Consider the following 25843-nt stretch of genomic DNA (forward strand, 5'->3'; position numbering starts at 1 on the left):
GTGTCCGAATATAACAAGTACATGGGGGGGTGGGGGTGTTTAAGCGACCAGGTTTTATAGCCGTATTTAGTAAAACGCAAAACAAAAACCTGGTACAAAAAAGTGGCCATTTATCTTTTACAGGTGGCAATCCACAACTCATTTGTCCGCTATAAAAAAAACAGAGGCAGAGACACATATCTGGATTTCCAGGAGAAAATTATTGAAGGCCTCATATTTGATGTTCAGGACACCAGAGAATGCCCCCAGTCTGATGATGTCACGCGACTGACTGAAAGACATTTCATCACTCGGATTCCCCCAACACTAACTAGAAGCAACCCCCAGAAAAAGTGCCGGGTCTGCAGAAAAGACGGGCACCGCAAAGATTCCCGATATTTCTGTCCCTCGCAACCAGGCCTGTGCATTGAGCCATGTTTTAAAAAATACCACACTGTTCTGAATTATTAGATTTGAGTTAATTAGTTGAAAATATATTTGCCCTACATTACTTTTTTATTTTTCCCCTGATTTTACTCCAAGGGTGAGGGAGGGAATAGGTAGGGGGGGGGGGGGATGTCATGTTTGCATATTTTCTAAAGTTCATCTGCTAGAGAGCTCCACTTGCATAAACCTGCAATTTCAATTCCCATTATACCCCTAGATGAATATTTTGGGATCTCTGCTTCAAGAGCAGATATTTTGGAAGTGTTATAGAAACTCTGTTGAGTTTTGTAAAACCAGCTTTAAAAAAAGGCGATTTGTGAAATAAGCTTCTTCTATCGTCCGCCCTCCTAGATCTCTATGTGATAAATAAGGCACACGTATCCCCATGCACAGGATAAGTGGCAGAATGTGAAAGGAGATTAATTTTGTCCGTGGTCTATACCGTGTGTGAAAAATTCTAGCATAAACTGACACATTTGCTAAAAAAAAAATGCTAATTTTACTTTGTTCCACCTTATTCAAGAAACTTTCAGAAGAAAACTGGACTTTCTAAAAATATGATAAACCCCTTGAAGAAAACCTTGTGGGGTCTACTTGTGTGAATGAAGTAATTTATGGGGTGTTTCTAATGTTTCAACAGCATTACGCCCCCCCCAGAAAACAGTATGCTGCTATAAAATCAAATGCAGAATTCCTGGACCGAAAAGGCCAAAAAGCCTCCTTTTATGCCAAGCCCTGGCACATGCCCGCACAGTGAATAAAGCACACATATTTGGTATCCCCATGCACGGGAGAAGTGGAAGAATGTGAAAGGAGATGAATTTTGTACGTAGTCCATACTACGTGTGAAAAATGCTAGCATAAACTGACGCAATTGCTAAATTCTTGAATTTTTTCCCCAATTTTGCCCACTTTAGGGAAAAAAATAAAAATGATATATGCTGACAAATGCCACTAAAACAAAGCCCTATCTGTCCTTTAAAAAGAGTGTAAAATTCAAAGATGAACTTTATTCACCTGCAAGGTTATAGTCAGCTAAAGAAGCGCATAGCAAAATTGAGAAATTTGCTCTGGCCATTTAGCTGTAAAATAGCCTAGTCCTTAACCGGTTAAGTAATTCTGCCCACTTCCTCAGTGCCTGAGCAATGTTGATTCTAACCTAGAGTTAGTCTATGAAGGTTTCATATCCAGTTCCCTGTAACCGGTGTCTGTGACTATTGAGTATCTGTGTCCAGTCCTGTATCTTGAGTCCAGTGTCCGTGTCAAGTCCTGTATCCGTGACAAATATCCATGACGAGTCCAGTATTCGTGTCCAGTGTCCATATCCGTGACGAGTCCAGCATCCGTGTCCAGTGTCCGTGACGACTCCAGTGTCCCTGTTGACTCCAGTGTCCGTGACCAGTTCAGTCTGATAATCCAGCACAAGCCAGCTTCCGATAATCCAGCAACAGCCTACCATCAAGGTACCAGTAACTGTCATATATTTGTCTGGCCAGCAGTTACTTCGTTACACAGAGTAGCCCTGTGGGTCCACATTACCCGAGGAGGTGACAGTTTGCTCAGGCCATGGACCCCGCTGGTCAACCCAAGACTGCAGAGACCCCTGTTACCTCCTTTTGCTGCGACCTCTGAAGAACTTTATGCAGGTAAATCGGGTCAGACTGTCGGACCAAGAGCGGCAGCATAGACGTGCCGCTAATCTCTGCATGTACTGTGGAAGAAAGGGTCATTACGTGCGTCAGTGTCCTCAGAAGCCGGGAAACTCCAGCGCCTTGGGTTGACAGGAGAGACTACTCTAGGTGAATCTATGCCCTCTGCAAAATTCTCTCCTAGACTTTCAACTACAGTCCTGATCTGCACAAGTGGAACATCTCATCTGGTTCACACTTATCTGGATTTGGGAGCAGCCGGAAATGTTATACATCAAGATTTAGTGGATCATCTCCATTTGCCTACGACTCCACAAAAGAAACCCCTAGAAGTGGCTTCAGTGAATGGACGTCTGCTGCTGGATCCAATTATCTCCACTACCGAACCATTGAAGTTGCAAGTGGGAGCTCTTCACACTAAACAGATTGTTCTTCCTGAGGCTATTAACCCAATCCTGCTGGGACTTCCCTGGCTTTGTAAACATGTTCCGGTCCTTTACTGGAACTCAGGAGAAATTCTCCAGTGGGGACCATGGTGTCTACATAATTGTTTGTCCCAGGTTCATCCTGTCAGACCTTCTGCACCTCAGTCTCTCCCTGGTCTGCCTCCAGAGTATAGTTAGCGTCTGGCGTTGTCATGGTGATGTTGTCATCATGCGGCGCCGGGACACCTGACGCGCGGCGCATCCTGTGATGTATGCGTCGCCGGGCGGGCGTGTCGAGCGCCGATTTGCATCCATCACAGGTGAGTCTAACTCCACTTCATTACTATAAAAACCCTTAGAGTTTTATTACATGTAGCCTCCTGACGAAGCCGGTCTACAGGGCGAAACGCGCGTCGAGGCGTTCACCCATCCATCCGTTTGTGATCTCCTGTATCGCTCCTCACCATGTCCCAGGGTATGTGTTGGCCTCTAGTACTTGCATGATCTCCCCATTGTGTCTAGCTATTTTTAGCCTTATCTTTCCGGCCACTTGAGCCTTTATGTCTTTAGGACTTTCATATCCTATTTTTGTACATTGTTAAACTAGATAGGCAGCACTGCATTATATGTGGGTTTGATTACTTCATGCCCACGGTTTACTCTTTTTTCCTGTGGGCTATTTAAGCGTGGTCTGGTTATCCTTGGATGGTTGACTCTGTTTGTCCATGGTCTGTTCCATCTGACTTTGTTGTACTGTATATATCTCCGTGTATGGTGTATCCTTTTTATTCCATATTATGTTATTGTTGATTATATTTAATAAAGATTTTTTATACTCTTGTATATTATTTAGTATACTATTTCTTTAAGGGTTATGTCCCTTTTTGGTTCGCTTTTAGGTTGTCTGCCTCCAGAGTATGCCTGTTATGCTGACATGTTTAGCAAGAAGGACGCCGAAACTCTGCTTCCGCATCGTACTTACGATTGTCCAGTGGACTTGCTCCCCGGGACTTCAACTCCTCGAGGAAGGGTTTATCCTCTCTCTCTGGTCAAGACCCAGGACACGTCGGCATACGTCAAGGAGAACCTTGAGAGGGGGGTCATTAGAAAGTCGACGTCTCCTGCCGGAGCCGGTTTCTTCTTTGTTCAGAAAAAGGATGGATCCCTCCGGCCTTGTATCAATTATCGTTGTTTGAACCGAATCACTGTCAAAAACAAGAACCCCTTACCGCTTATCTCAGAGTTCTTCCACAGAATACCTGAGGCCAAGATTTTCACAAAGCTGGATCTACTCTTATACTGCCAATTACTGCTTATAACTTGATCCGTATCCGCAAAGGTGATGAATGGAAAGCCGCATTCAACAACAGAGATTGTCACTACAAATATGTCATGCCCTATGGATTATGTAACGCTCCAGCTGTGTTCCAGGAATTCATGAACTACATATTCCGGGATCTACTGTATGTCTGTGGGGTGGTGTATCTAGATGACATCTTGATCTACTCACCAATCCAAGTCCTGTCGCGGTTAAGGGCGAATAACCCATACGCCAAATTAGAAAAGTGTGTATTCGAAAGGAAATCCTTGCCCTTTCTGGGCTATATAGTTTCCGATCATGGACTCCAGATGGATCCGTAAAAAGTAAAATCCATCTTAGAGTAGCCACGTCCTCAAGGTCTCCATGCCATACAAAGATGTTCAGGCTTCGCAACTTTCTATCTCCAGTTCATCCCAAACTTCTCTTCACTTACCGTCCCTATCCCTGCTCCCACTAAGAAGGGTGTGAACGCTAAAAGTCTGGACCCCTGAAGCAGTCGGCATTCACTAATCTCAAGAGGGCCTTCACTTCTGCCTTTGTTCTTCACCATCCTGATGTTTCTCGACAGTTCTCGATGGAGGCTGATGCTTCTGCGGCAGAAAGAAACTATTCCATTGGAGACCATGAGCTACTTGCAATCGAGTTAGCCTTAGAAGAGTGGAGGCATTTGATATCAAAATCTATACTAAATATATGGCAACTAGGTTATCAAAAGTGATATTGAGTTTGATAGGTCCACATCAAAATGGCTTTATAAAAGGAAGGAATGGGGTGAGAAATATAAGGAAAATATTGGCAGTTCATGATCAGGCCAGGGTCAGGCCACAATCGAATCCGAGGTCAGGAATAATTAGATTCGAATCAGATAAAGCCTTTGATAGAGTGGCTTGGCCCTGGCTCAACTTGGTGCTTATAAAAAAATGGTATTACTGCCAATTTTTTTTTAATATGATACAAGTAATATATCATTCTCCTACAGCTCATATATCTATTCCATGGCTTATTACACCAAGTTTCAAATTATCAAGAGGAAACAGACAGGGATGTCCACTATCTCCTTTATTGTTTCATTTATGTATAGAGCCTATAGCTAGATCTATCATGCAAAAGGATAATATACAGGGAATTCAAATTAACAACTACGAAGTTAAAGTGGTAATGTTTGCTGATGACCTTTTGGTTTTCTTACATAATGTCGATAAATACCTGCATAGAGTTATGAATATTCTTAATAAATGTAGCCCCCTATCAGGCTTTAAAATTAACTATGAAAAAAACTGAGGTATTGTTTCTTGATGAAGCACAAAATATTAGGGAACATCCGGAACTTCAGAAACAGGGATTAAAAATTGCAAGAAATAAAATATTTAGGAGTTAGGATGGGACAAAGAACAATATACAGACACTATTATCCAATGTTGAAAAATCTTTACGAATATGGAGGAACTTGCCACTCTCGCTGTTTGGAAGAATGTCACTGGTCAAAATAGTACTACTTCCGAAAATCTTATATACATTCCAAATGATACCTTTCATAATAAAAAACAAAGAAATAAAAGAATTAGAAACGTCTTTTCTTCGATTTATTTGGAGAGGGAAAATACATAAAATGTCTCTAGATAGACTTCAAGCTTCCACGCAGGCTGGGGGTATATCCTTTACAAACCTGAAAAAATACAATTGGGCATGTATCCTGAGATATCCTATTGAGTGGATTAGAAAGAGCTCAAATTCGGTTGATAGCGAGCTTGAAGAGGCTTTTTTTTTTCACCGTTTCCTCTGAGCTTAATTGTTCTGGAACGAAATGCTGACATACCAGTAGCCCAGAGGAATACAATGTTATTCAGTGATGCATGGAAAGTTTGGGGCAAGTGTACCTCTGTATTTGAATTTCACCCCACATTACTAGGTTTTCAATAATAGGAGAGCATCCTGCATTAGTGACTATTATACCCAAAAGAGTCATTTTAAAATGGCAACAATGTGGGTTGAAATCTATAATTCAAGTGATTCATCAAGAAAATGGAATGATTTACACTTTTCGTGAAATGCTAGATGAATTTTCAATCTCAAATAAAGACTAATTTATACTACTACTAGTGGAGACACTTAATGTGTCAGTTTTGTAGAGACCATCCTAATCTCTGGAGTCCATTACATTTTTATAAAATAATACCAAATGCAGGAGGTAAAACCTCAATATCTCGTATGTACCATATATTACATATCAATGGGATAAATTATAAAGAGTTAAATTCTAATTGTTTTGAAAAGTGGGCAAAATAAATTCTCCCAGATATTAAAATATCACCAGTTGAGATCCAGGAAAAAATATATAAGGGTTGGAAGAATACCAATATAGCGGTGAAATCTGAGACATTAAGAGAACTTCAATGGAAGATAAGTTTTAGAGTTTATACTGCTTTTAATGTGGGATACGAACCCAAGAAAATTGAGCTGTCAAAATCCAGAGACCAACAATGTCCAACTGATGCATGTCCAAAATGCTCAATTCTTAAAGCTGGACTATGGCATTCTTTGTGGAAGTGTCCACAGATTAAGATCTTTTGGAAGCAAGTAGTCTCATTTATTAATACTGTAGTAGACAAGTCCTTAGTTATGAATCCATGGACTCTCGTCTTCAATGCTGACTTAGAGTCAAATGAAATAGAAATAAGGAGTATTATTATGCTATTAATATTGACAGTGAAAAAGACTATTCTGAATGCTTGGTTAAAACCCCACAAACCAGCCTATAATGAGTTCTTAAATCTCAAAGTTATTTACTGCATTCGAATGACTACATATTTATCAGAGGGAAGGAGTTCAGAGGAATCCCTGGGAAAAACTGATGAAGTGTTTATTCGATAAACAAGACATATCTAATTTTTTCGATTAAAACCACAATATGTATATATTTTTTCTGTGCGCCCAAAAAGGGAGGGGAGGGGGCGGGGTTCAATATATTCTAATTAGGGTCAGGGATCGGAGAATATGTATCCTTGTGACCTTATATTGATATCATTGTTTTTTCTGTCATTCATCTTATTGAAATAAATGATTAAAAAAAAAAAAAAAGACTCAGGACTTTCTCTCTTGCAACTACTGGTGGCCCCCGTTGCCCAAAGATGTCGTGAACTATGTCTAATCTTGTACGTACAAAGTGTGCTCAAAATAAAAATACTAACTCAGAACCTGCAGGTCTGCTCCAACCCCTGCTGGTGCCGAACTATCCTTGGCAACACATTGCCATGGATTTCATTGCAGATCTTCCTCTTTCTGATGGATGCACCAGTATTTGGGTTATTATGGACCATTTTCCAAAATGGCAAATTTTGGCCCTCTGTCTGGCCTCCTCTCAGCTCCTCGCCTGGCAAGTTTGTTTGTTTAGCATGTTTTCCATCTGCACGGATTGCCCCTCCACATCGTGTCTGATCAGGGCATGCAATTCACTTCTAAATTCTGGAGGGCCCTGTGCAAACTTGGACTTTTTATCCGCATACCACCCGCTATCCAGCAGCCAAGTTGAAAGAATTAACCAAATACTTGAGAATTATATCTGCCATTTCGTAGCTGCTCAACACGAGAACTGGGTACATATCCTTCCATGGGCTGCGCTCTCTTATAATAATCACATGAGTGAATCTACTGCTTCTTCTCCATTTTTCATAGTGTACAGCCAACATCCGCGTGTCCTTTTTCCTGTACCTGCTTCATCCCAAGTTCCTGCAGCCAATATTTCTTATGGGAGTTTTCTTCAGATCTGGCAGCAAACTAAGTCTGTGATCCTGCAGGCGGTGAATCACATGAAGAAGTATGCCGATAAGAAGAAAAGGCCGCGTCCCCAGTTCCTTCCCGGAGTTAAAGGAAAGGTGTCGTGAATTCTTTTTTTTTAATTCATTTATGTGTTTTTATTTAATAAAATTTTATATGTACTTTATTTATTTTTTCACATAAAATGTTTTATTTTATTATTAACACTTTTTTACACTACTGGGGGCTGCCATGTTTTATTTCTCATAACGACACATACACAGATGGAATATGGCAGCTACAGGGTATAGGACATAACGAATGGGACCTGTTCTTTACAACCTGTGCTTCTGCCGTCTCGCTCTGTACGGCGCATGCGCAGTTCAGAGCGACCCAGCATAGAAGATGGTTTGTAGCGGGAAAACCGGCGCCATTTCGGTGAAGACAGGCTGCAGGTAAGGTGTGTGAGTGTGCGTGCAGGGGGGTTTGTTTGTGTGTGTGTATGGGGGGGGGGGGGTTGTGTGTGTGTGTGGGGGCGCTCGACGGAGTGTTTTGTACACGAGCGCCTCTGATCCTTCATAGGCACTTATAAGCTATTTTGACGGATCAGCGGCGAGCACCGCTGCTCCGTCGTTTATTGCTCCTACTGTGAATCGCCCTCTAGCGGTGGTTCACAGTATTACAGCCTTGAAAAGGACAGGAGTTCATAGTAGGAGCAAGGAACGACAAAGCAACGATGCTTGCCAGTGTTCATTCAAAACAGCTGATTGGCAGCTATGTAGGATCAGCGGCACACGAGCACCGCTGATCCTACATAGCCGCTTATCAGCTGTTTTGAAGGATCAACGGCGAGCACCGCTGCTCCGTCTTTCCTTGCTCCTACTGTGAACCATCGTGTAACTACATGGTGATTCACAGTAGGAGCAAGGAATGAAAAAGCAGCGACATATTACTAACTTTTTTTTTGCAGGTTACACTGGACCCTTTGGACTACGTCGTAGATTCGTTGGACCTCTTCGATGATCTACTTTTATTTTTTATTTTTAATAAAATGGTCAAATTGGCTAGTGTGGAGGAGGTTTTATTTCAATAGAAAAATATTTTCTTATGTCTCTGTGTTTTTTAATACTTTATTAGCGCCTTAGTAATGGCAGTTGTCTGTTTGACGACGTCCATTACTAAGGCCAGTGTCAGCCAGTAAAAAGGCTAGCAGTAACCCCCCATTATTACCCCGTTACCCACCGCCACCAGGGGTATCGGGAAGAGCCAGGTACGATCCAGTACCCGACTATCTGTAGTGATGGTCGGGCACTGTTGGGAGGGCGCAGGCTGGTAATATGAGGCTGGGAAGGGCCAAAAACAGTGGTCCTTCCCACACTGGTAATGTTAGGCTGCGGCTGTTTTATTGTATCTGGCTGGTTATGAAAATGGGGGGGGGGGCAGTTATTAAAAGAAAAATAAAAAATTTATAATTGAATACGACTTGGGGTGGGGACCTATTTTCATAACCAGCCAGGTACAATAAAACAGCAGCAGCCTAGCATTACCTGGGTGGGAAGGGCCACTGTTTTTGGGCCTTCCCAGCCTAATAATACCATCCTGCGGCCGCACCAGTGCCTGACCATTACTACAGATGGTCGGGTACTGGATCGTACCTGGCTCTTCCCGATACCCCTGGTGGCTGTGGGTACCGGGGTAATAATGGTGGGTTACTGCTAGCCTCTTTACTGGATAACACTAAGCCCCGTCTTAGTAATGGATGTCGTCAAACAGACAACTGCCATTACTAAGGTGGTAATAAAGTATGAAACAGAGATATAACTCCCTGTTCACACAGAGCTTGCTGGCTCTGATTTTGTTGTGGAAGCTGCCTTGGAATCAGCGCCATGCGTTTTTCGTGGCGTTTTTGCCCATGGTTCTTGCATTAGCTTCAATGGCCGCAGGCAAAAAATGCTGTGAAAACAGCGGAAAATGGTGCAGGCAGTTTAAAATCTGCTTCAAAATTCCTGATGGCATTCTAAGGCAGATATTTTTTCTGCCTGCAAAAAGACTCTGTGTGAACAGGGCCTTCAAACAGCGTGGTTTTGACGCCTCTTTCCCACATGGCCGAAAACCACATCGAATAGTGCATGCATTTTTACCACAATTTTTTCAAAAACACGGCATAACCACACTGTGTGAATACACCCTAAGAAAATATTTTTTTATTCATATAAAAACTACTCCGCACATTTATTTATTTTTAAAAACGTAGATCATCGAAGTAGTCCAGCGTATCTACGACGTAGTCCAAACGGTCGTGCAGAACCTGCAAAATAAAAAAATGAAGTTAGTAATATAAAAAATTAAAATCTTCTCACCTAGAGCGATATCTGTCTTCTCCCTGCACCGCAATAGAAACTAGACGCCAATGGAAAATAATTCTCTCAAGGCATGTTCACACGGTTAAAAAAAACAAATGACGTATAGACAAGTAAAATACACTAGCGTTTCTGGTGAAGCGCCTTTTAAAATACAGGCGTTTTTTAAGTGTTTTTCATGTATTTTTTTAAGCATTGTGTGCGTACTTTTTGCATGTTTTTTGGCGCGTAATTAGGACTCCCATTGACTATGGGAACATTTTGCGTGCTTTATGTACCAAAGAACTGACAAGATGCTTCTTTTTTTCCGCGACGCGTTTTTTTTAAAACGCTTACGTAAAAAATTGTGTTGTATGTGCTAACAGTGTGCTTTACCATTGACGTAAATGGGAAATTTAATCAAGTGTTTTTTGATGCGTCTTTTAAGGGAATTACACGTTTTGTGGGTGCATTTTGCCAGTTTTTTGGCGCGTATGGATTACTCCCATTGACTATGGGAACATTTGGCGCGAAAGAATTGACAAGACGCTTCTTTTTTTCTGCAACACGTTTTTTAAAAACGCTTGCCTAAAAATCGTGTTGTATGTACTAACGGCACGCTTTCCCATTGATGTAAGTAGGAAGCTTAATCAAGCGTTTGACGCATTTTTCGTTGCGTAAAATGCCCCAAAAACAGTGGCAAATACATGCTGTGTGAACGTGTCAACTGAAAAGTAATTGACCACAGGGTCTTCCTTTTTGACTTTCATGATTCTTAGCCTTTTACCAGCTGCCATTGTAAAAACACTCCCAAAATGGAGCTGGACAATGCTTAGCAATTTGAAGACACCTTTTCCTGACTTGTAGCCAAAAATAGGGAGGGGGGGGGGTGAGTCTCCCTCCCACATTTACATCAGCTGTTAATCAGGCTGCTTTGCCTGATTCATTTTGCTGTAATTCTGGGAAGTGCTCCCTCTGGTGGCCAACATGGGAAAACATGTAAAATGATTATTTCATTTTTCATACTTTCCACCTTGTGGAACAAAAAACAAATACAGCAAAAAAACGTAAAAAATATAATAAAAATAAGTAACTTACTTAAAAAAAAATTGTAGTTCGCGACACATTCCCTTTAACCCCTTAATACCAAAGGTATTTTAAACCTTAATGACCGAGCAATTTTGTACGTTTTTCCATCGTCGCATTCAAAGATCTATAACTTTTTTATTTTTGTGTCGACATAGCTGTATAAGGACTTTTTTTTGCGGGACAAGTTGTATTTTATAATAGCACCATTTTGGGGTACATATCATTTATTATTTATTGATGGACTTTTTAATAACTTTTTTTGTGGGGTACTGGAAAAAAACCAGAAATGTTGCCAATTGTTTTGCGTAATTTTACGCCGTTTACCGTGTAGTATAAATAACATAATAACTTTATTCAGCGGGTCGTTACGATTGCGGCGATACCAAATTTATATGGATTTTTTTATGTTTTACTACCTTTACCCACTAAAAACACATGTATTTCAAAATTATTTGCTTTTGTGTCGCCATATTTTAAGAGCCATAACTTTTTTATTTTTTCACCGATGCAGCTGTATGAGGGCTTTTTATTTTTGCGGGACGACTTGTAATTTTTATTGGTACCATTGTTGAGTAGATGCGACGGTTTGATCACTTTTTATCAAATTCTTTTGAAGGCAGGATGAACAGAAAACAGTAATTCTGGTGTTGTTTTGTATTATATTTTCACCGTGCGGGTTAAATAATGTAATCGTTTTATAGTTGGGTTTGTTATGGACGCGGCGATACCAAATGAGTATTTTTTACTTTTTATCATAAAGTATTTTGTAAGGGGAAAAAGTGGGGGGTTTTATTTTGTTTTTACTTGGGACATTTATTTATTTCAAACTTTATTTTACTTTTTTTTAACTTTATTTCTAGTCCCACTGGGGGACTTCACTGTGCAAACTTTTGATCGCTATTATAATACACTGCAATAAAAAACTGACAGGCATCTGTTAGGTCATGCCTCTGGCATGGCCTAACAGGCAATCACTAGAGGCAGACCTGGGGGCCTTTGTTAGACCCCCAGACTGCCTTAGAACCCATCGGCACCCCGCGATACATGCGGGGATGCCAGTGGGATGAGAGAGGGAGCCCCCTCCCTCTAAAATCACTCAGATGCGGCGCTTGCTATTGAGCGCCGCATCTGAGGGGTTGAATATGATCGGAGAACACTGCTAGTGGTCTCCAATCGTTGCCCTGAAGCCCGAGGCTGTTAGCAACAGCACGGGCTTCAGGAGATCCCCGCACGATGGGGGGAAAGTTCTTCTGAAGTGCCAACGTGAAAAGGCGGCACTTCAGAAGAACTAACCTGAACGGCCGACGTATAAATACTATATGCCGGTCGTTAAGGGGTTAAGGTCTGTTTATCTTCAAAAAATATTCACCTAAAAATTCCCTCCTAGATTTCTCAGCCCCTTTGAAGTTCTGCAACAGATCAATCCTGTGTAATACAAGTTACTTCTACCTCCCACTCTCAAAGTTGCCAATTCCTCCCATGTGTCCCTGCTGAAGCCCGTGGTCCTCAACCGGTACAATAAGTCTCCTGGTTCTTCTACTGCTCCCAGAGGTTCCGCTGATGTGTTTGAAGTCAAAGGCCCCATGCACACGAACTTATTTTTGCGGCCGCAATTCACCCGCAAATCTGTGGGTGAATTGCGGCCCCATTCATTTCAATGGGCCCATGCACACGACCGTGGTTTCCACGGTCCGTGCATTGCCCGGGAGGCTGGACCGCAAAAAGATCGGACATGTCTTATTACGGCCGCATTTTACGGCCCAGGCTCGTTGAAATGAATGCACATGGCAATGTGCACGGCCCGTGATTTGTGGGCGGCCGCAGGTGACAATACGGTCGTGTGCATGAGGCCAAAGAGATTCTGGATTTCAAGAAAGTTGGAGGGAGGTCCTTTTATCTGGTGAACTGGAAGGATTTTGGTCCTAAAGAGAGATCTTTGGAACCTGAAGATAACATTGAAGCTCTTGTACTCACCAAAAAATTACTCTTACGCTCTGGATCGTAGAAGATCGATAGAAGGTGTGGCGTACTGTAGCGACGGAGGCCGCGGATTTCACTCACCCCAGCTTCCGCCAGCTTGTTTATCTACATCGCCGGCATCTCCCTGCCCAGAGATACCGACGCGCTTTGCTCTCTCCTCCGCTCCCAGCCTATGCCTGTAGGGTACGCGTGCGCTCGTCTCCGCTCTTAAAGGGCCAGCGCACGCACCAGGAATATTGCCCCTAGCCTATCCCAGCACATCCTGGACCATTTAAGGAACTCTGCCCACTTCCTCAGTGCCTGAACAATGTTAGTTCTAATCCAGTTAGTCTGTGAAGGATCCATATACAGTTTCCTGCAACCTGTGTCTGTGACTATCGAGTATCCGTGTCCAGTCCTGTATCTGTGTGTAGTGTCTGTGTCCAGTATCCGTGATGACTCCAATGTTCGAATCAAATCCTGTATCCTTGTGCAGTGTCTGTGACCAGTCCAGTTACTGTATCCAGTGTCTGTGACGAATCCAGCATCCGAGTCCAGTGTTCGTGACAACTCCAGTGTTGGTAATGACTGCAGTGTCCATGATTAGTTCAGCTTCCGAGAATCCAGCACAAGTCAGCTTACGATTATGCAGCACAAACCAGCTTCCGATAATCCAGCACAAACCAGCTTCAGATAATCCAGCACAAACCAGCTTCCGATAATCCAGCACAAGCCAGCTTCCAGTAATCCGGCATGAGCCTGCCACCAAGGTACCATTGACCAGTGACTGTCATATATTTGTCTGGCCAGCAGCTACTTCATTACTCGGAGTAGCCCAGTGGGTCCACATTCCCCGTGGATGTGATAGTTCTCAGATATACTTTGTATCATCACAATGACATGTATATATCTTTTCAGTAGTGCTGTTAGTGTGTTTGACAACATGTTTAGCACATTAAAAAATATATAATTAGCAAATGCATTTATTGACATTTTGTTTACTAATGTAGTGTAAATTGTTGTTCTTAAGATAGAATACGTCAATGGGCCACTTGCACCCCACACAATGGCTTTTACATCATGTGAGAGGCAAAGTTTCTTGGCTCTCACTTCTATACTTTTTATGTTGTCCACTTTACACAGGTATACGACTCACCCAAAAGTTAAAAAAACATAAAAAGACAAGTGCTAAGCATAGCGGCAGCAATAAAGAGTTAGTAGACCAATGAGATGAAGCTTGCCCCCTCTGCCTACGGAAAGGCAGGAACCTTGAATAACATTTTAGAGATTTTGAACACATATATTATTATTTTTTGTTTTGTTCATGAGGTGTATTAAACATTACTTACTGAAACCTAGACAATGGTATTTCCATTCTTAGACATTGTTTTACAGTTCATATATAAAATGAATCTACTTAAAAAGTTTAGTAACTTTTTTTTTTTTAAATACATTGCATTTCTTATCTTGTACTGATATTGAGTTGGAGTCTATGTAATGCCCAGTATCAGACTATAGGCCCAAGAGGGTACCTCGATACCGATCCCCGGCTAGCATAGTTGGAACTTGGGTTACATCTCAGGAACGGTGATGCAGAGTAGCACAGCATAGCTGGAACAGACTTAATTGACACCATACAGACTTGTCGAAGAAGGAGTGGCACTCCAGCACAGGAGAAGATTGGCAACAGGCAAGGAAGATAAATGACTGAGACCATTTTTGTGTTGGCGCAGAGTCTAAGTAATCCCCTGTTCTTTCCTCCTAAGCTCTGTAAGGAAGTATGTACTTTGCAGGTAAGATTCCCAGGTCGTGGTCCAAAGAATAGTCTCCAATAGATGATCGGGCTGCAGATGGCGGGTATGAGCAGTATAGGCTTTAAACAGATCCGGGTTGCTAACAGGTGGGTAACAAAAGGTTTAGTAATTATCAAGAGGCAATGTCAGGGTTAGGCCAGAGGTCAATACACAAACAAATCGGATCAAGCAGAGTCTAGACAAAAGCGAGGTAAAACACAGGGAATCACAGAAAAATCCGGGCTGTGAACTAAGCAAGAAATTCCATGAGCCGTTCCCCTTTAAGGTTTCCAACCAATGACGTTATCCACTGCGACGGGCCTTAATCCCGCTGCAGAGCCATGCATAGTACAGAGAAGGTAGCTGTGGCGTCACCTAGGTACCACAGATCCGGTAGGAAGCTTATGGATGACTCAATGAGCAGATGAAGCTTCATTGGGATGTGAATATTATGAAGAGGCTCCCACGAATATATTCTCCTGGTTCAAACCCTTTTCCAGGCAATTAAATATTGTAAGCGCCCACGGTACCTCCAGCAATCTAAAATTTTACTCATCTTATACTCTTCAAGGTTGTCAACAATTATTAAAACTAGAAGTAGAAGATTCGCTGGCCGGGCCAGAATTCCAAATGAAAGGTTTAAGCACCGACACGTGAAATACAGGGTGAATGGATAAGCAAGGCAACTGAAGCTTAAAGGTGAGCAGATTGATTTGTTTGATGACAGTTCAAGGTCCAATATATCTTGGTGTTAATTTCTTAGGCAGAGCGGAAAAAGAGGTTAAGTGTGGACAGCCATACTTTGTCAGTTATTTAAAACTTTGGTAAATCTTGTCTTCTCTGGTCTGCATAAGTCTTTTGACGCTCCCCAGCTTGTTTGAGAACCTGTTGGAGACGGATGATGTTATCCGAAGAAAAATATTTTTATCTCCCGGTACAGAGATTTCCCATGATAGGCCACTGATTATCATGGTTTAGAATAAGTAGTTTGCGAAGAAAGGAGTTTGATTAAATGGACAAATAAAAAGAGTTGTTATAAGGAGAAGGGCTTGGCAGAAAGCTTACTAAAATAGAGTTGTAAGTTATACCCCCCTGATCCTGAATGATCTTAGTAACACCATGAAGCTTTAAAATCTTTTGATAAAAAGTTTCAGCGGTTTTGGCAGTGATCCATCTTAGTGAATCAATCAGCAATGGCAAAAATGATTGAGTACTCTTAGACAACTGGTAAGTCCATGATAAAGTTTATCGAAATAGGGCTCCAGGGCCTAAAAGGAACTGGGAGAGACTGGAAGAGCCCTATAGGTCAAGAATGGGTGACCTTGTTCTGGGCAGAGACTGGACAACACCTAGCAAAATACCTACAATCCAAAATTAGGCGAGGCCACCAAAAGGTTCCATAAATTAAATCAGTGGTTTTCCTATGAATTAGACTTGACATTTAGATCAAGCTAGGAGGAGATCTCTGGGTAAGTAAACATCCCAGAAGGGTCTTGAACAGAAGAACAGATGGTCTCAGAAGGCAGACAATGTGAATGGCAGTGGGGAGAGGGAAAGGAGATTGCATTGCAGGACCATTTAATGAGAGGGTTATGTGTCCTCTGCCAAGGCGCACCCAGATAACAGGTACAGACGTGAGTGGATCTGGGTCAGCCACTGTAGGCACCACTGGCTTGAGTTCAGGAGAAGTTGCAGTATTAAAGACCATAGAATGCTGCAATTCAAGGACCCCTCATCATAGCTGCACACATGTACCTTCCAATTCTTTAAGTATAGCAGCTAATCCAGCTACGTGCTGTGTGAGTCCAATGAGCACCCTCGCAACTTGACTTGACTCCATACTGGGTAACTTTTTTGTGGCTTGATATTACTGTAATGCTCCATATTAGACTATAGACCCAAAATCGTCCCTGGATGGCGGTCCCCGACAAGCAAAGTCGGAACTTGAGTTACGCCTCAGGTGAGGTGATGAAGAGTAGGACAGCATGGCAGGAACAAACTTCAGTGACACCACACAGACTTGTCAGAGAAGGAGGTTTGTCTGTAGGGAAAATGACTAAGACCGTTATTGAGTTGGCGCCGACTAATCTGGGTTCATAGTCTAAGGTACTTCACCTTTAACCTTCTCAAGGAGGTATGGATTTTCCTAGTAATATTCTACAGGATAGTCCTCATTAGACGGTCAAGCTTCAGATAGTGGGTATCACGGTTTAGTATGGCAAACATCTGTCCAGCAAATATGCTACCACAGTCAGGCCTTGCACTGGCCACTCTGGTTAGCACCGTGGAATGGTCTTCGCTGCAGGGAATCTCCGGTTACGTCTTCAGGATACCCGCTGACTGGTGGAGCGAACAGGATAACAGAGTAATGTCTAAGTTCAATGCCGAGCAATCAAGATAAAACGTTAGAGCAAAACTATTTTCAAACTCAGACCTAGTCATATGCCGAGTCAAAATCTAGATGTACTACTACTAACAAAATCAGCAGGCAAACATAAGGTCAGGAAGTCCAGGGTCATACACAGTTGAGCAAAGGAGGGAATATTCAGAAGAGTAGAGTAGGGTAATTGAACTTAAGAACAGGTATAGCAGGGCATAAATGCAAACCAGGATTAATTAATAATAACTGGCAAAGAATAGCAGGTTGCCAGGATACCTATAGAGTGCTGAGCTCACAATTCGGGCCGCTAGCCAAGCCTCCCTACCAGCCGGCCAGCTGATTGGCCAGACCAACTCAGCCCCTATTGCCTGAGCAGATGTGCGCCTGATGCACCCGCCGTCCAGCATCAGCGAGGCATCCGGACCAGTGCAGCGGCGAAAGGCACAAACACCCACAGACGGAATGGGGACATGTTAGTACATGTCAGCAGGTATGAACAGTATTGTGATCAAACAGATTATCCACCGTGGCCAGTCCTCGATCCTGCAGCAGAGCTACACACAGTACAGAGAAGGGAGCTGTGGCATCACCTAGGCCACAGTACACCACAGCTTCAGTATGAGCAAATGAGCTTCCCGCTGGACAGAGGAAGCGCCGTGTGTATAGGTGTGAATATATTTGCAACCAGTAGTTATTCAGGTACTACTTGTCGGCTCTGTTATAAGTGTAGTTCCAGGAGACAGTGTAATGTTCCATGGTCTTTATATACACAATATTGCTCATGTTTGTTTAGTAGTTAGAAAAAGGTCGGGCAAAGGAGACCGCTGTGTGGTTGTGTTCTCTATGTTATTTGTTGCATCTTAATGTTATGCATGTTGCTTTGTTATTTCTTAAATAATATTAGTAAAGTAGTTTCATATATTTAATCTGCAAGGGTTGTATGTTACTCCTGTGGTGTGTGAAGGACTGAAGTGTACATGTAGTAAATAAAACAAAAGTAAGCGGGCTGTATAGGAAACAAAAGTAAGTGGTTAGGCACGAAATAAAGGGACAAAATACAGAAATACAAATTTCCCTTTTCACTAAAACTCCTTAATTAAAAAATTGAGCAGAAGCGTGGTTGGACTGGTCCATCAGCTTGCCAGTGGATCCTCCATTAGGTCCAGGGTCCATTTGGAGATCACCTCTTCCAACCAATAACTTTCTACTATTTCCAATAATTTATGACATAATTAGAAGTGGAAATACACAGATTTTATATAGATGGAGGGTTGGCCCTTAGAATCATTTTTTCTGATGGGCCAAGGAACCCCAGTTCCACACTGAGCGAAGGTAATGAGTCTGGTGACATATTCATCTTAATCGGAGTATACAAGAGACTTTTATAAAAGCTATGCTAACCAGTGGGTGGTGTAAGAGGTTTACTTGCATTTCAAACTTCCACATTACGCCTATTTAGAATAATTCCACAAAAAATTATGAAACATGAGACTGATTCTAACTGAGAATCAAATACACTGAGAAAAGATTATCTTCTCATAAGCAATGAAAACTCTTTTGTTCATTATACATAAGGAAAGAGAAATATACCTGCTTATGTAGTGCTTTCTCACATTCATGAAGTTGTTCTTCTATCCTGAGCCATTTATTGGCTACACAGGACTTAACTTGTAAAACTTTGCTTGAGCAATAAGAAATACCTGAATAAACAGCTAGAGAATCATAAAGGACTTGCTTACGGTCTATCTGGTCAGCAAAGACTTCACCATAGATCATCCAATAAGGCATGTAAAAAATGTTCCTAGCCAGTTTCCATGATGCCTCTTCACTGGGATAGAGAATAGATTGCCTTGCCACACCAAAACTCATCAGCACCACCAACATGATGATCACAAAGTACATCATGTCTATCATCTGTACAGGATGATAATAAAGAAAACACGGATTAGCAAATGTGAATAAGTAGAGAATATGGAAAAAAACATGAAAACAACAATATAGACACGAGATGAAAATTTCTATGGATTCAATTATATAGAGCTAGCTAAATTTTGTAGAGGTGTGCTATCATACCGATCAACCCCTGCCACCAATACCATATATCTAATTTTCTTATGTCAATGATACACACATTCATATATGGGCCAATTTCATATGAAGCCAATTAACATATCAGTATGTGTTACACTATGGAAAAAAAAATGAAGAACCCAGGGGAAACTTACATATCAGCTCTATGCAGATGTTTGGCTGTCTGATTTGAATCCAGGATCCCAGTACTACATCAACAGTGCCAACTACTGAGCCACAACATCAAAGATTTTCCCGCATTATATTCTATCGTAAATGTTTTCCTGCCAAGCAGTTTTTTGTTTTTTCTTCAACAAACTTTGAAATTAGAGGAATATATAAAGCAGGGATGCCCACGGGAGACCCCCCCCCCCCCAATATTATTAGAATTGGGCCGTGAAAATGTATAGTTTTAGCTTAAAATGTTTAATTTTTACTAGGAATTCAGGGTAAAGAGCACCCCAAAAATTGTTAGGCAATTTCTCATGAGCATGACAATACCCCATATGTGGTCATAAACTATTGTTTGAGCACATGGCAGCCCTCATGGCAGCTTTTGGAGCGCAGATATTGCTGTAATGGTTTTCTGATGCCATTTCGCATTTGCAAAGCCCCCGAGGTACCAGTACAGTGGGAGCCCAAAAAGTGACCCCATTTAGGAAACTACACTCCTTAAGGAATCCATCTGGGGTGTAGTGAGCATTTTGACCCCACAGGTGTTTCAGCAAATTTATTAGAATTGGACTGTAAAAATAGAAAATTATTTTTTTGCCAATAATATGTAGTTTTAGCTCCAATTTTTCATTTTCACAAGGACTATAGGAGAAAAAGCACCCCAACGTTTGTAGAGCATTTTCTCCTGATTACAGCAATTACCCATATGTGGTCATAAACTGCTGTTTGGGCACACGGTTGGGTTCAGAAGGGAAGGAGCGCCATTTGGCTTTTGCAGCGCTGAATTGGTTTCTGGGGGCATTGTCGGCAGCACATGTCCTTGTGTAAAGATGTGCTGCCGACATGATGCAAATGCCTGGGGAAAAATTATCACCATACTAAATGATCATTGCTCCATTCGAAGTGAACAAATGACCACCGATCAACAATCTGCATTGTCGATAGGCGCTCATTTTAAAGGTGATAAACATGGGGGATATCTGCCTGTGTAAAACCACCTTTACGACGAAGGACCCTGTGCAGGAGTTAGTTCCCGCAAAAGGATGGATATATCTGTCCTCTGATCGCGTCGGTACTGCCTGTGTACCCACGCGATCAGCGGCAGGAGCACGGCTGTTATACACAGCCTGGCTCCTGCCGCAATTGCCGGAATCAAAGCGCACTCCGATTCCGGCAGTTTAACCCATTAAATGCCGCTGTCAATAGAGACAGTGACATCTAATGTGTTTGACAGAGGGAGGGAGCTCCCTCTGTCACACCATCGGCGCCCCCGCAAAGAAATCGCAGGACGCCGTCGGGTTTCCATGGCAGCCGGCAGCCTAACAAAGGCCCCCAGGTCTGCCTTCAGCAAATGCCTGTTAGGCCATGCCGGAGGCATGTCCTAATAGATTGCCTGTCAGTTTTAGGGCATATTCACACGTGGCGGAATAGCTGTTGAATTCCGCTGCGAACAGTACGCAGTGGAATTCTGCAGCAGTCATTTTTTACATTTGTTTCTATAAATTTTAGGAAAGTTAGTTCAGACGTTGCAGAAAATAAAACAAAAAATAATCCTTGGTCATTAACGCGCAAAATGGCCTGATTATTAAGGTTAAGCTTATTGGTAATTACCTATTGATGTGCAAAAATGCAGGGACTAAGGTTAGGTGCTGCACCCCGCTGCTCCATGGTGCAGCATGTCACCTTACTTTGCATATCAATAGGTAATTACCAATATGCTTACTCTTTGTGTTACTGGTTAGACAGATTTGTATTCCCTTTTGGACCTGTTTATAAGCAGCTTGGACAATATAAGGGCGGATTCACATGAATGTGATTTTCGTCCGTGCAGCCAGCGTGGTTTTCACGCGGGTCGCACGGACCTATGCAAGTCTATGGGGCAGTGCAGACTGTCAGTGATTTTTGAGCAGCGTCAGTCCGCTGCGTAAAACTCACGACATGTTCTATACTTAGGCGTTTTTCGCGCATCACGCACCCATTGAAGTCAACAATGGGTGCGTGAAAATCACGCGCACCCCACGGAAGCCCTTCCGTGGGACGCGTGTTATTCGCGCAACAACAGTAAAAGAATGAATGTAAACAGAAAAGCACCACGTGCTTTTCTGTTTACAAATATCCAAATAGAGTGTCATAAAGATGGCGGCTGCGCGAAAAGCACGCAGCCGCGCATCCATATGAACAGGACACACGGAGCTGTCACGCTGCTGCCACGTGCGCAAAACGCTCACGTTCGTCTGAATCCGCCCTAATAGTTAGGCCCTGGATTATTGGTTGTACAGGAGTGGTTGTTTGGCGTCAGTGTCACTGTGAATGATTCTTTATATGTATTTTGTTTGTTGCATATTATTTTAAATGAATAAAAAAAAGTGATATTTTATGAAATGGTTTGACATTCTGCAAATTTTTGTAAGTTATTTATTTAAGGGAAAGAATCATTTTAGAAGGTTAGATACTCAAAACGTTATGAACCATAACTAACAGATACCGATGTAGCAGGCCTTATGATCCTCCCTGTGTCTTCACATTTGTTTATCTGAAGATAAAGTCTATTTTCTTCTATTTTTTTCTAATCCGCACAGTCATACTTTTTAAACTGTGATTTTAGCACTGTGTTCAAGAGACTGGCAGAAGTAGTGTAGTGTGTAATGTGTGGGATGACTTTGTTAGAGAAGTGTGGGATCACACAGTGATACAGTTTATGTAGGAAGAGAACTTGATGTCATGTACATAAATCCTTCTCCTATCTGGTGATTCTTTGTTATTAATGACTGAGCCCAGTAGTTCAGAAACTAGAACATACATATTTATCTTTTCCAAAAACTTTCAGAGAACAAACACAGTCAAACTATGTAGAAAAGAAAAGCAAATAGTAGATCCTGTAAAAGTTATAAAACTCCTGGACAACTTCATGTACACAATAGGGCATACATGTATCAAAGCCCTACACTTTAACCCTAAATACTAAGGATTAACACCACTAAAGATGCACATCCGTAGCTGTCCGTATTTACGGAAGCTCCCATAGACTTCTATGGGCATGTCAGCGCCATTATTATGGCCAAAAAAGAACATGTTCTATAATTTTTGGAGCACGGACACCTCTCCGTAAATAAAAGGGAAGGTGTCCATAGCCAATAGAACTGTTTGGGGCCGTAATTACGGATGCAAAATACAGTCGTGTGCATGGGGCCTTAAAAGGACTGGTCCGTTGCTCAGTGGTCCAAAGTACTGTTTTCAGATGAAAGTAAATTTTGCATTTCATTTGGAAATCTCGGTCCCAGAATCTGGAGTAGAGTGGAGAGGCATCAATCCAAGTTGCTTGCGGTCCAGTGTGAAGTTTCCACAGTCAGTGATGGTTTGGGGAGCCATGTCATCTGCTGGTGTTGGTCCACTGTGTTATATCAAGCCCAGAGTCAACGCAGCCGTCTACCAGGAAATTTTAGAGCACTTCATGCTTCCCTCTGCTGACAAGCTTTATGTAGATGTGGATTTCATTTTCCAGCAGAACTTGGCATCTGCCCACACTGCCAAAAGTATCAATACCTGGCGTAATAACCACAGTATCACTGTGCTTGATTGGCCAGCAAACTCACCTGACCTATACCCCATAGAGAATCTATGGGGTATTGTCAAGAGGAAGATGAGACACCAGACCCAACAATGCTGACGAGCTGAAGGCCGCTATGAAAGCAGCCTGGGCTTCCATAACACCTCAGCAGTGCCACAGGCTGATCGTCTCCATGCCACGCCGCATTGATGCAGTAATTCATGCAGAGTCGGAGCCCCGACCAAGTATTGAGGGCATATACTGTACATACTTTTCAGTAGGCCAACATTTCGGTATTAAAAATCATTTTTGAAATTAAGCTTATATAATATTCTAATTTTCTGAGACACTAAATTTTTGGTTTTCATTAACTGTTAGCCATAATCATCAAGATTAAAAGAAAAAAATGCTGAAAATAGATCACTCTGTGTGTAATGAATCTATATAATATGAGTTTCACTTTTTGAATTGAATTACTGAAATAAACTTTTTGATGATATTCTAATTCATTGAGAAGGACTAGTATAGTAGAGGAGATTTATTTTTTTATATTGTGTCTTAAAGGGGTTTTCCCATCAGAGACATTTATGACATATCCACAGGATATGTCATAAATGTCAGATAGATGCGGGTCCCACCTCTGGGACCCGCATCTATCTCTAGAACGGGGCTCCCTAAACCCCGTTCTACCTTTGTCTGTTCTCTCTGCTCTCCGGCCACTTCCTGGTTAAATGGTCGGGAGTTACGAAAACAGCATAACTCGCTGACCTACGTTGTTTCCGTAACTCCCATAGTAGTGAATGGCAGTTACAGAAGCAGCGTAGGATGCGAGCTACGCTATTTCCGTAACTACCATTCAGTTCTATGGGACTTATGAAAACAGCGTAACTCAGTGAGATATAGGCTATTTTCATAACTCCCAACCATGTAACTTTTTTCATGGTCAGAATTCCTGTGAATATGTCATACATGTCTCTCATGGGAAAACCCCTTTAAGTGGCGAAGGGAGTGTGAATGACAATACACAAATTGCTAGACATGCATAGGAGACAAAGTAGCTTAAGAGTTTCAATACATGTATGCATGCTGGGTGACAAAAGACAGTTCTACATAACCTCGACATGAGCAGCAAATCCCTGTCTCCAACTACACAGTGAATAACAGCTCTGTAGCACAAACTGCTGCTCTAAAAAGTGAAATATAGACTAAGAAGAGGAACATTCATAAGATCATAATATATTGTATGTATTCTTTTGAGAGAGTGGCCCTTTAACAAAGGTCAGTCATTTAAGAAAACACACATAACCCAACGTACTGTCACGAAGGGTCTGTGGACCCACTGGGCCGCACCGCCTTGGCGGTAAGGCAGCTGGCCAACAGCAACAGGGCACAGGTCAATGTCTATAGTTCGTATAGGTACCTGTGGCAGCTCGGACAGCAGCAAGGCATGCTCGGCTGGGACTAGGCAGCGGGTAGACGTTAGGCAAGGTAAAGCAGCTCAGACGTGGGATACAGCACGACACGACTTTGGCACAGTACAGTGCTCGACCAGGATAGTATGGCATGCAGGGAACAGGAACACACTAGGAGGCCATCACATAGACAAGCTTAGAAAACATCAACAACGCTCAGGCTTAGAAGCAGGGGACTGGAGCCCTCTTATAGTCCAGGGTACTCACGGGTTAAAGTTCATCAGAAGTCCGGTGCGCGTGCTGCCCCTTTAAGAGGGATCCGCCTGGGGTGAGTGGACGCGAGCACTGGCGTCTCCTGAAGAGGAGGCTGGGGCCAGCGCGGTCAGGAGTTGATTGGAGCTGACGACCCGCAGCCACGGACATTACAATATCCCCCCTCTTATGCCCCCTCTTCTTGGGACCAGAGCGAGAGAGAAAGTTTTTCAGAAGAGTAGGGACATTGAGGTGCTCCTCTGGCTCCCAGGACCTCTCTTCAGGACCAAACCCCCTCGAATCCACCAAATAAAAAGTTTTTCCTCTCACTTTCTTGGTGTCCAAGATCTCCTTAACCTCAAAGGTGTCTGAAGGGCCGCTGGAGGCAACCGCAGGGCTAGGAGTCTTGGTATAGCGGTTCAGAACCACCGGTTTCAAGAGGGAGACATGGAAGGAATTGGGGATCCTGAGGGTAGGAGGCAGCCGAAGCTTGTAGGCGACAGGGTTGACCTGCTTCAGGATCTTGAATGGTCTGAGGAACCTGGGAGCAAATTTGCACGACGGCACCCTCAGTCGGATATTCCTAGAAGACAGCCCTGACCTTTGTGCCATGCAGAAACTGAGGAGGTTCTCTTCTCCTTCTGTTAGCCTTCCGCTTCATGTGGTCGACCGCCATTAGGATGGAGGATTGAGTCTGCTGCTGGTACCTCGGAAGTATCGGGTACCGGGAGAGGAATTTGTGGGTGCTGGCAGTAGACAATGAAGTACGGTGTATTCTTTGTAGACTCGCTGGTGTGATTATTGTAGGAGAATTCAGCCCATGGGAGCAACTGCACCCAGTCATCATGCTGCTTGGAGATGAAGTGGCGTAGGTAGCTCTCCAAGATCTGATTGATACTCTCGACCTGACCATTGGACTGAGGATGGTAGGCTGAGGAAAAGTCCAACTTCACACCGAGGAGTCCGCAGAGGGCTCTCCAGAACTTCGAGGTAAACTAAACCTCACGATCAGACACAATATGCTGCGGCAGCCGTGCAGGCGGAAGATGTGTTGGATGAACAGCTTGGCCAGTTGAGGAGCAGAAGGAAGACCGGTCAGAGGAATTAAGTGGGCCATCTTCGAAAATCGGTACACCACCACCCAGACAGCACTGCATCCAGCAGAGAGAGGCAGGTCCATAATAAAGTCCATAGCTATATGCTGCCAGGGAGCATTGGGCACAGGCAATGGCTGGAGCAGACCAGCAAGTCTGG

The 25843-nt window shown here is 42.7% G+C and overlaps 1 protein-coding gene across 3 annotated transcripts in view; it reads right to left on the minus strand.

The window, feature by feature from the left end:
• Positions 1 to 25843, minus strand: part of TRPM3 (transient receptor potential cation channel subfamily M member 3) — a 480072-nt gene that overhangs the window by 41646 nt on the left and 412583 nt on the right. For all 3 annotated transcript variants that reach the window (XM_075828007.1, XM_075827994.1, XM_075827999.1), the window contains one exon: positions 18874 to 19048. In XM_075828007.1, coding sequence (XP_075684122.1) covers positions 18874 to 19048 — 175 coding nt within the window. The remainder of the gene's footprint in view (positions 1 to 18873; positions 19049 to 25843) is intronic.

Source organism: Rhinoderma darwinii, chromosome 1 (genome assembly GCF_050947455.1).
Source record: "Rhinoderma darwinii isolate aRhiDar2 chromosome 1, aRhiDar2.hap1, whole genome shotgun sequence".
In the NCBI taxonomy this organism is placed as follows: domain Eukaryota; kingdom Metazoa; phylum Chordata; class Amphibia; order Anura; family Rhinodermatidae; genus Rhinoderma; species Rhinoderma darwinii.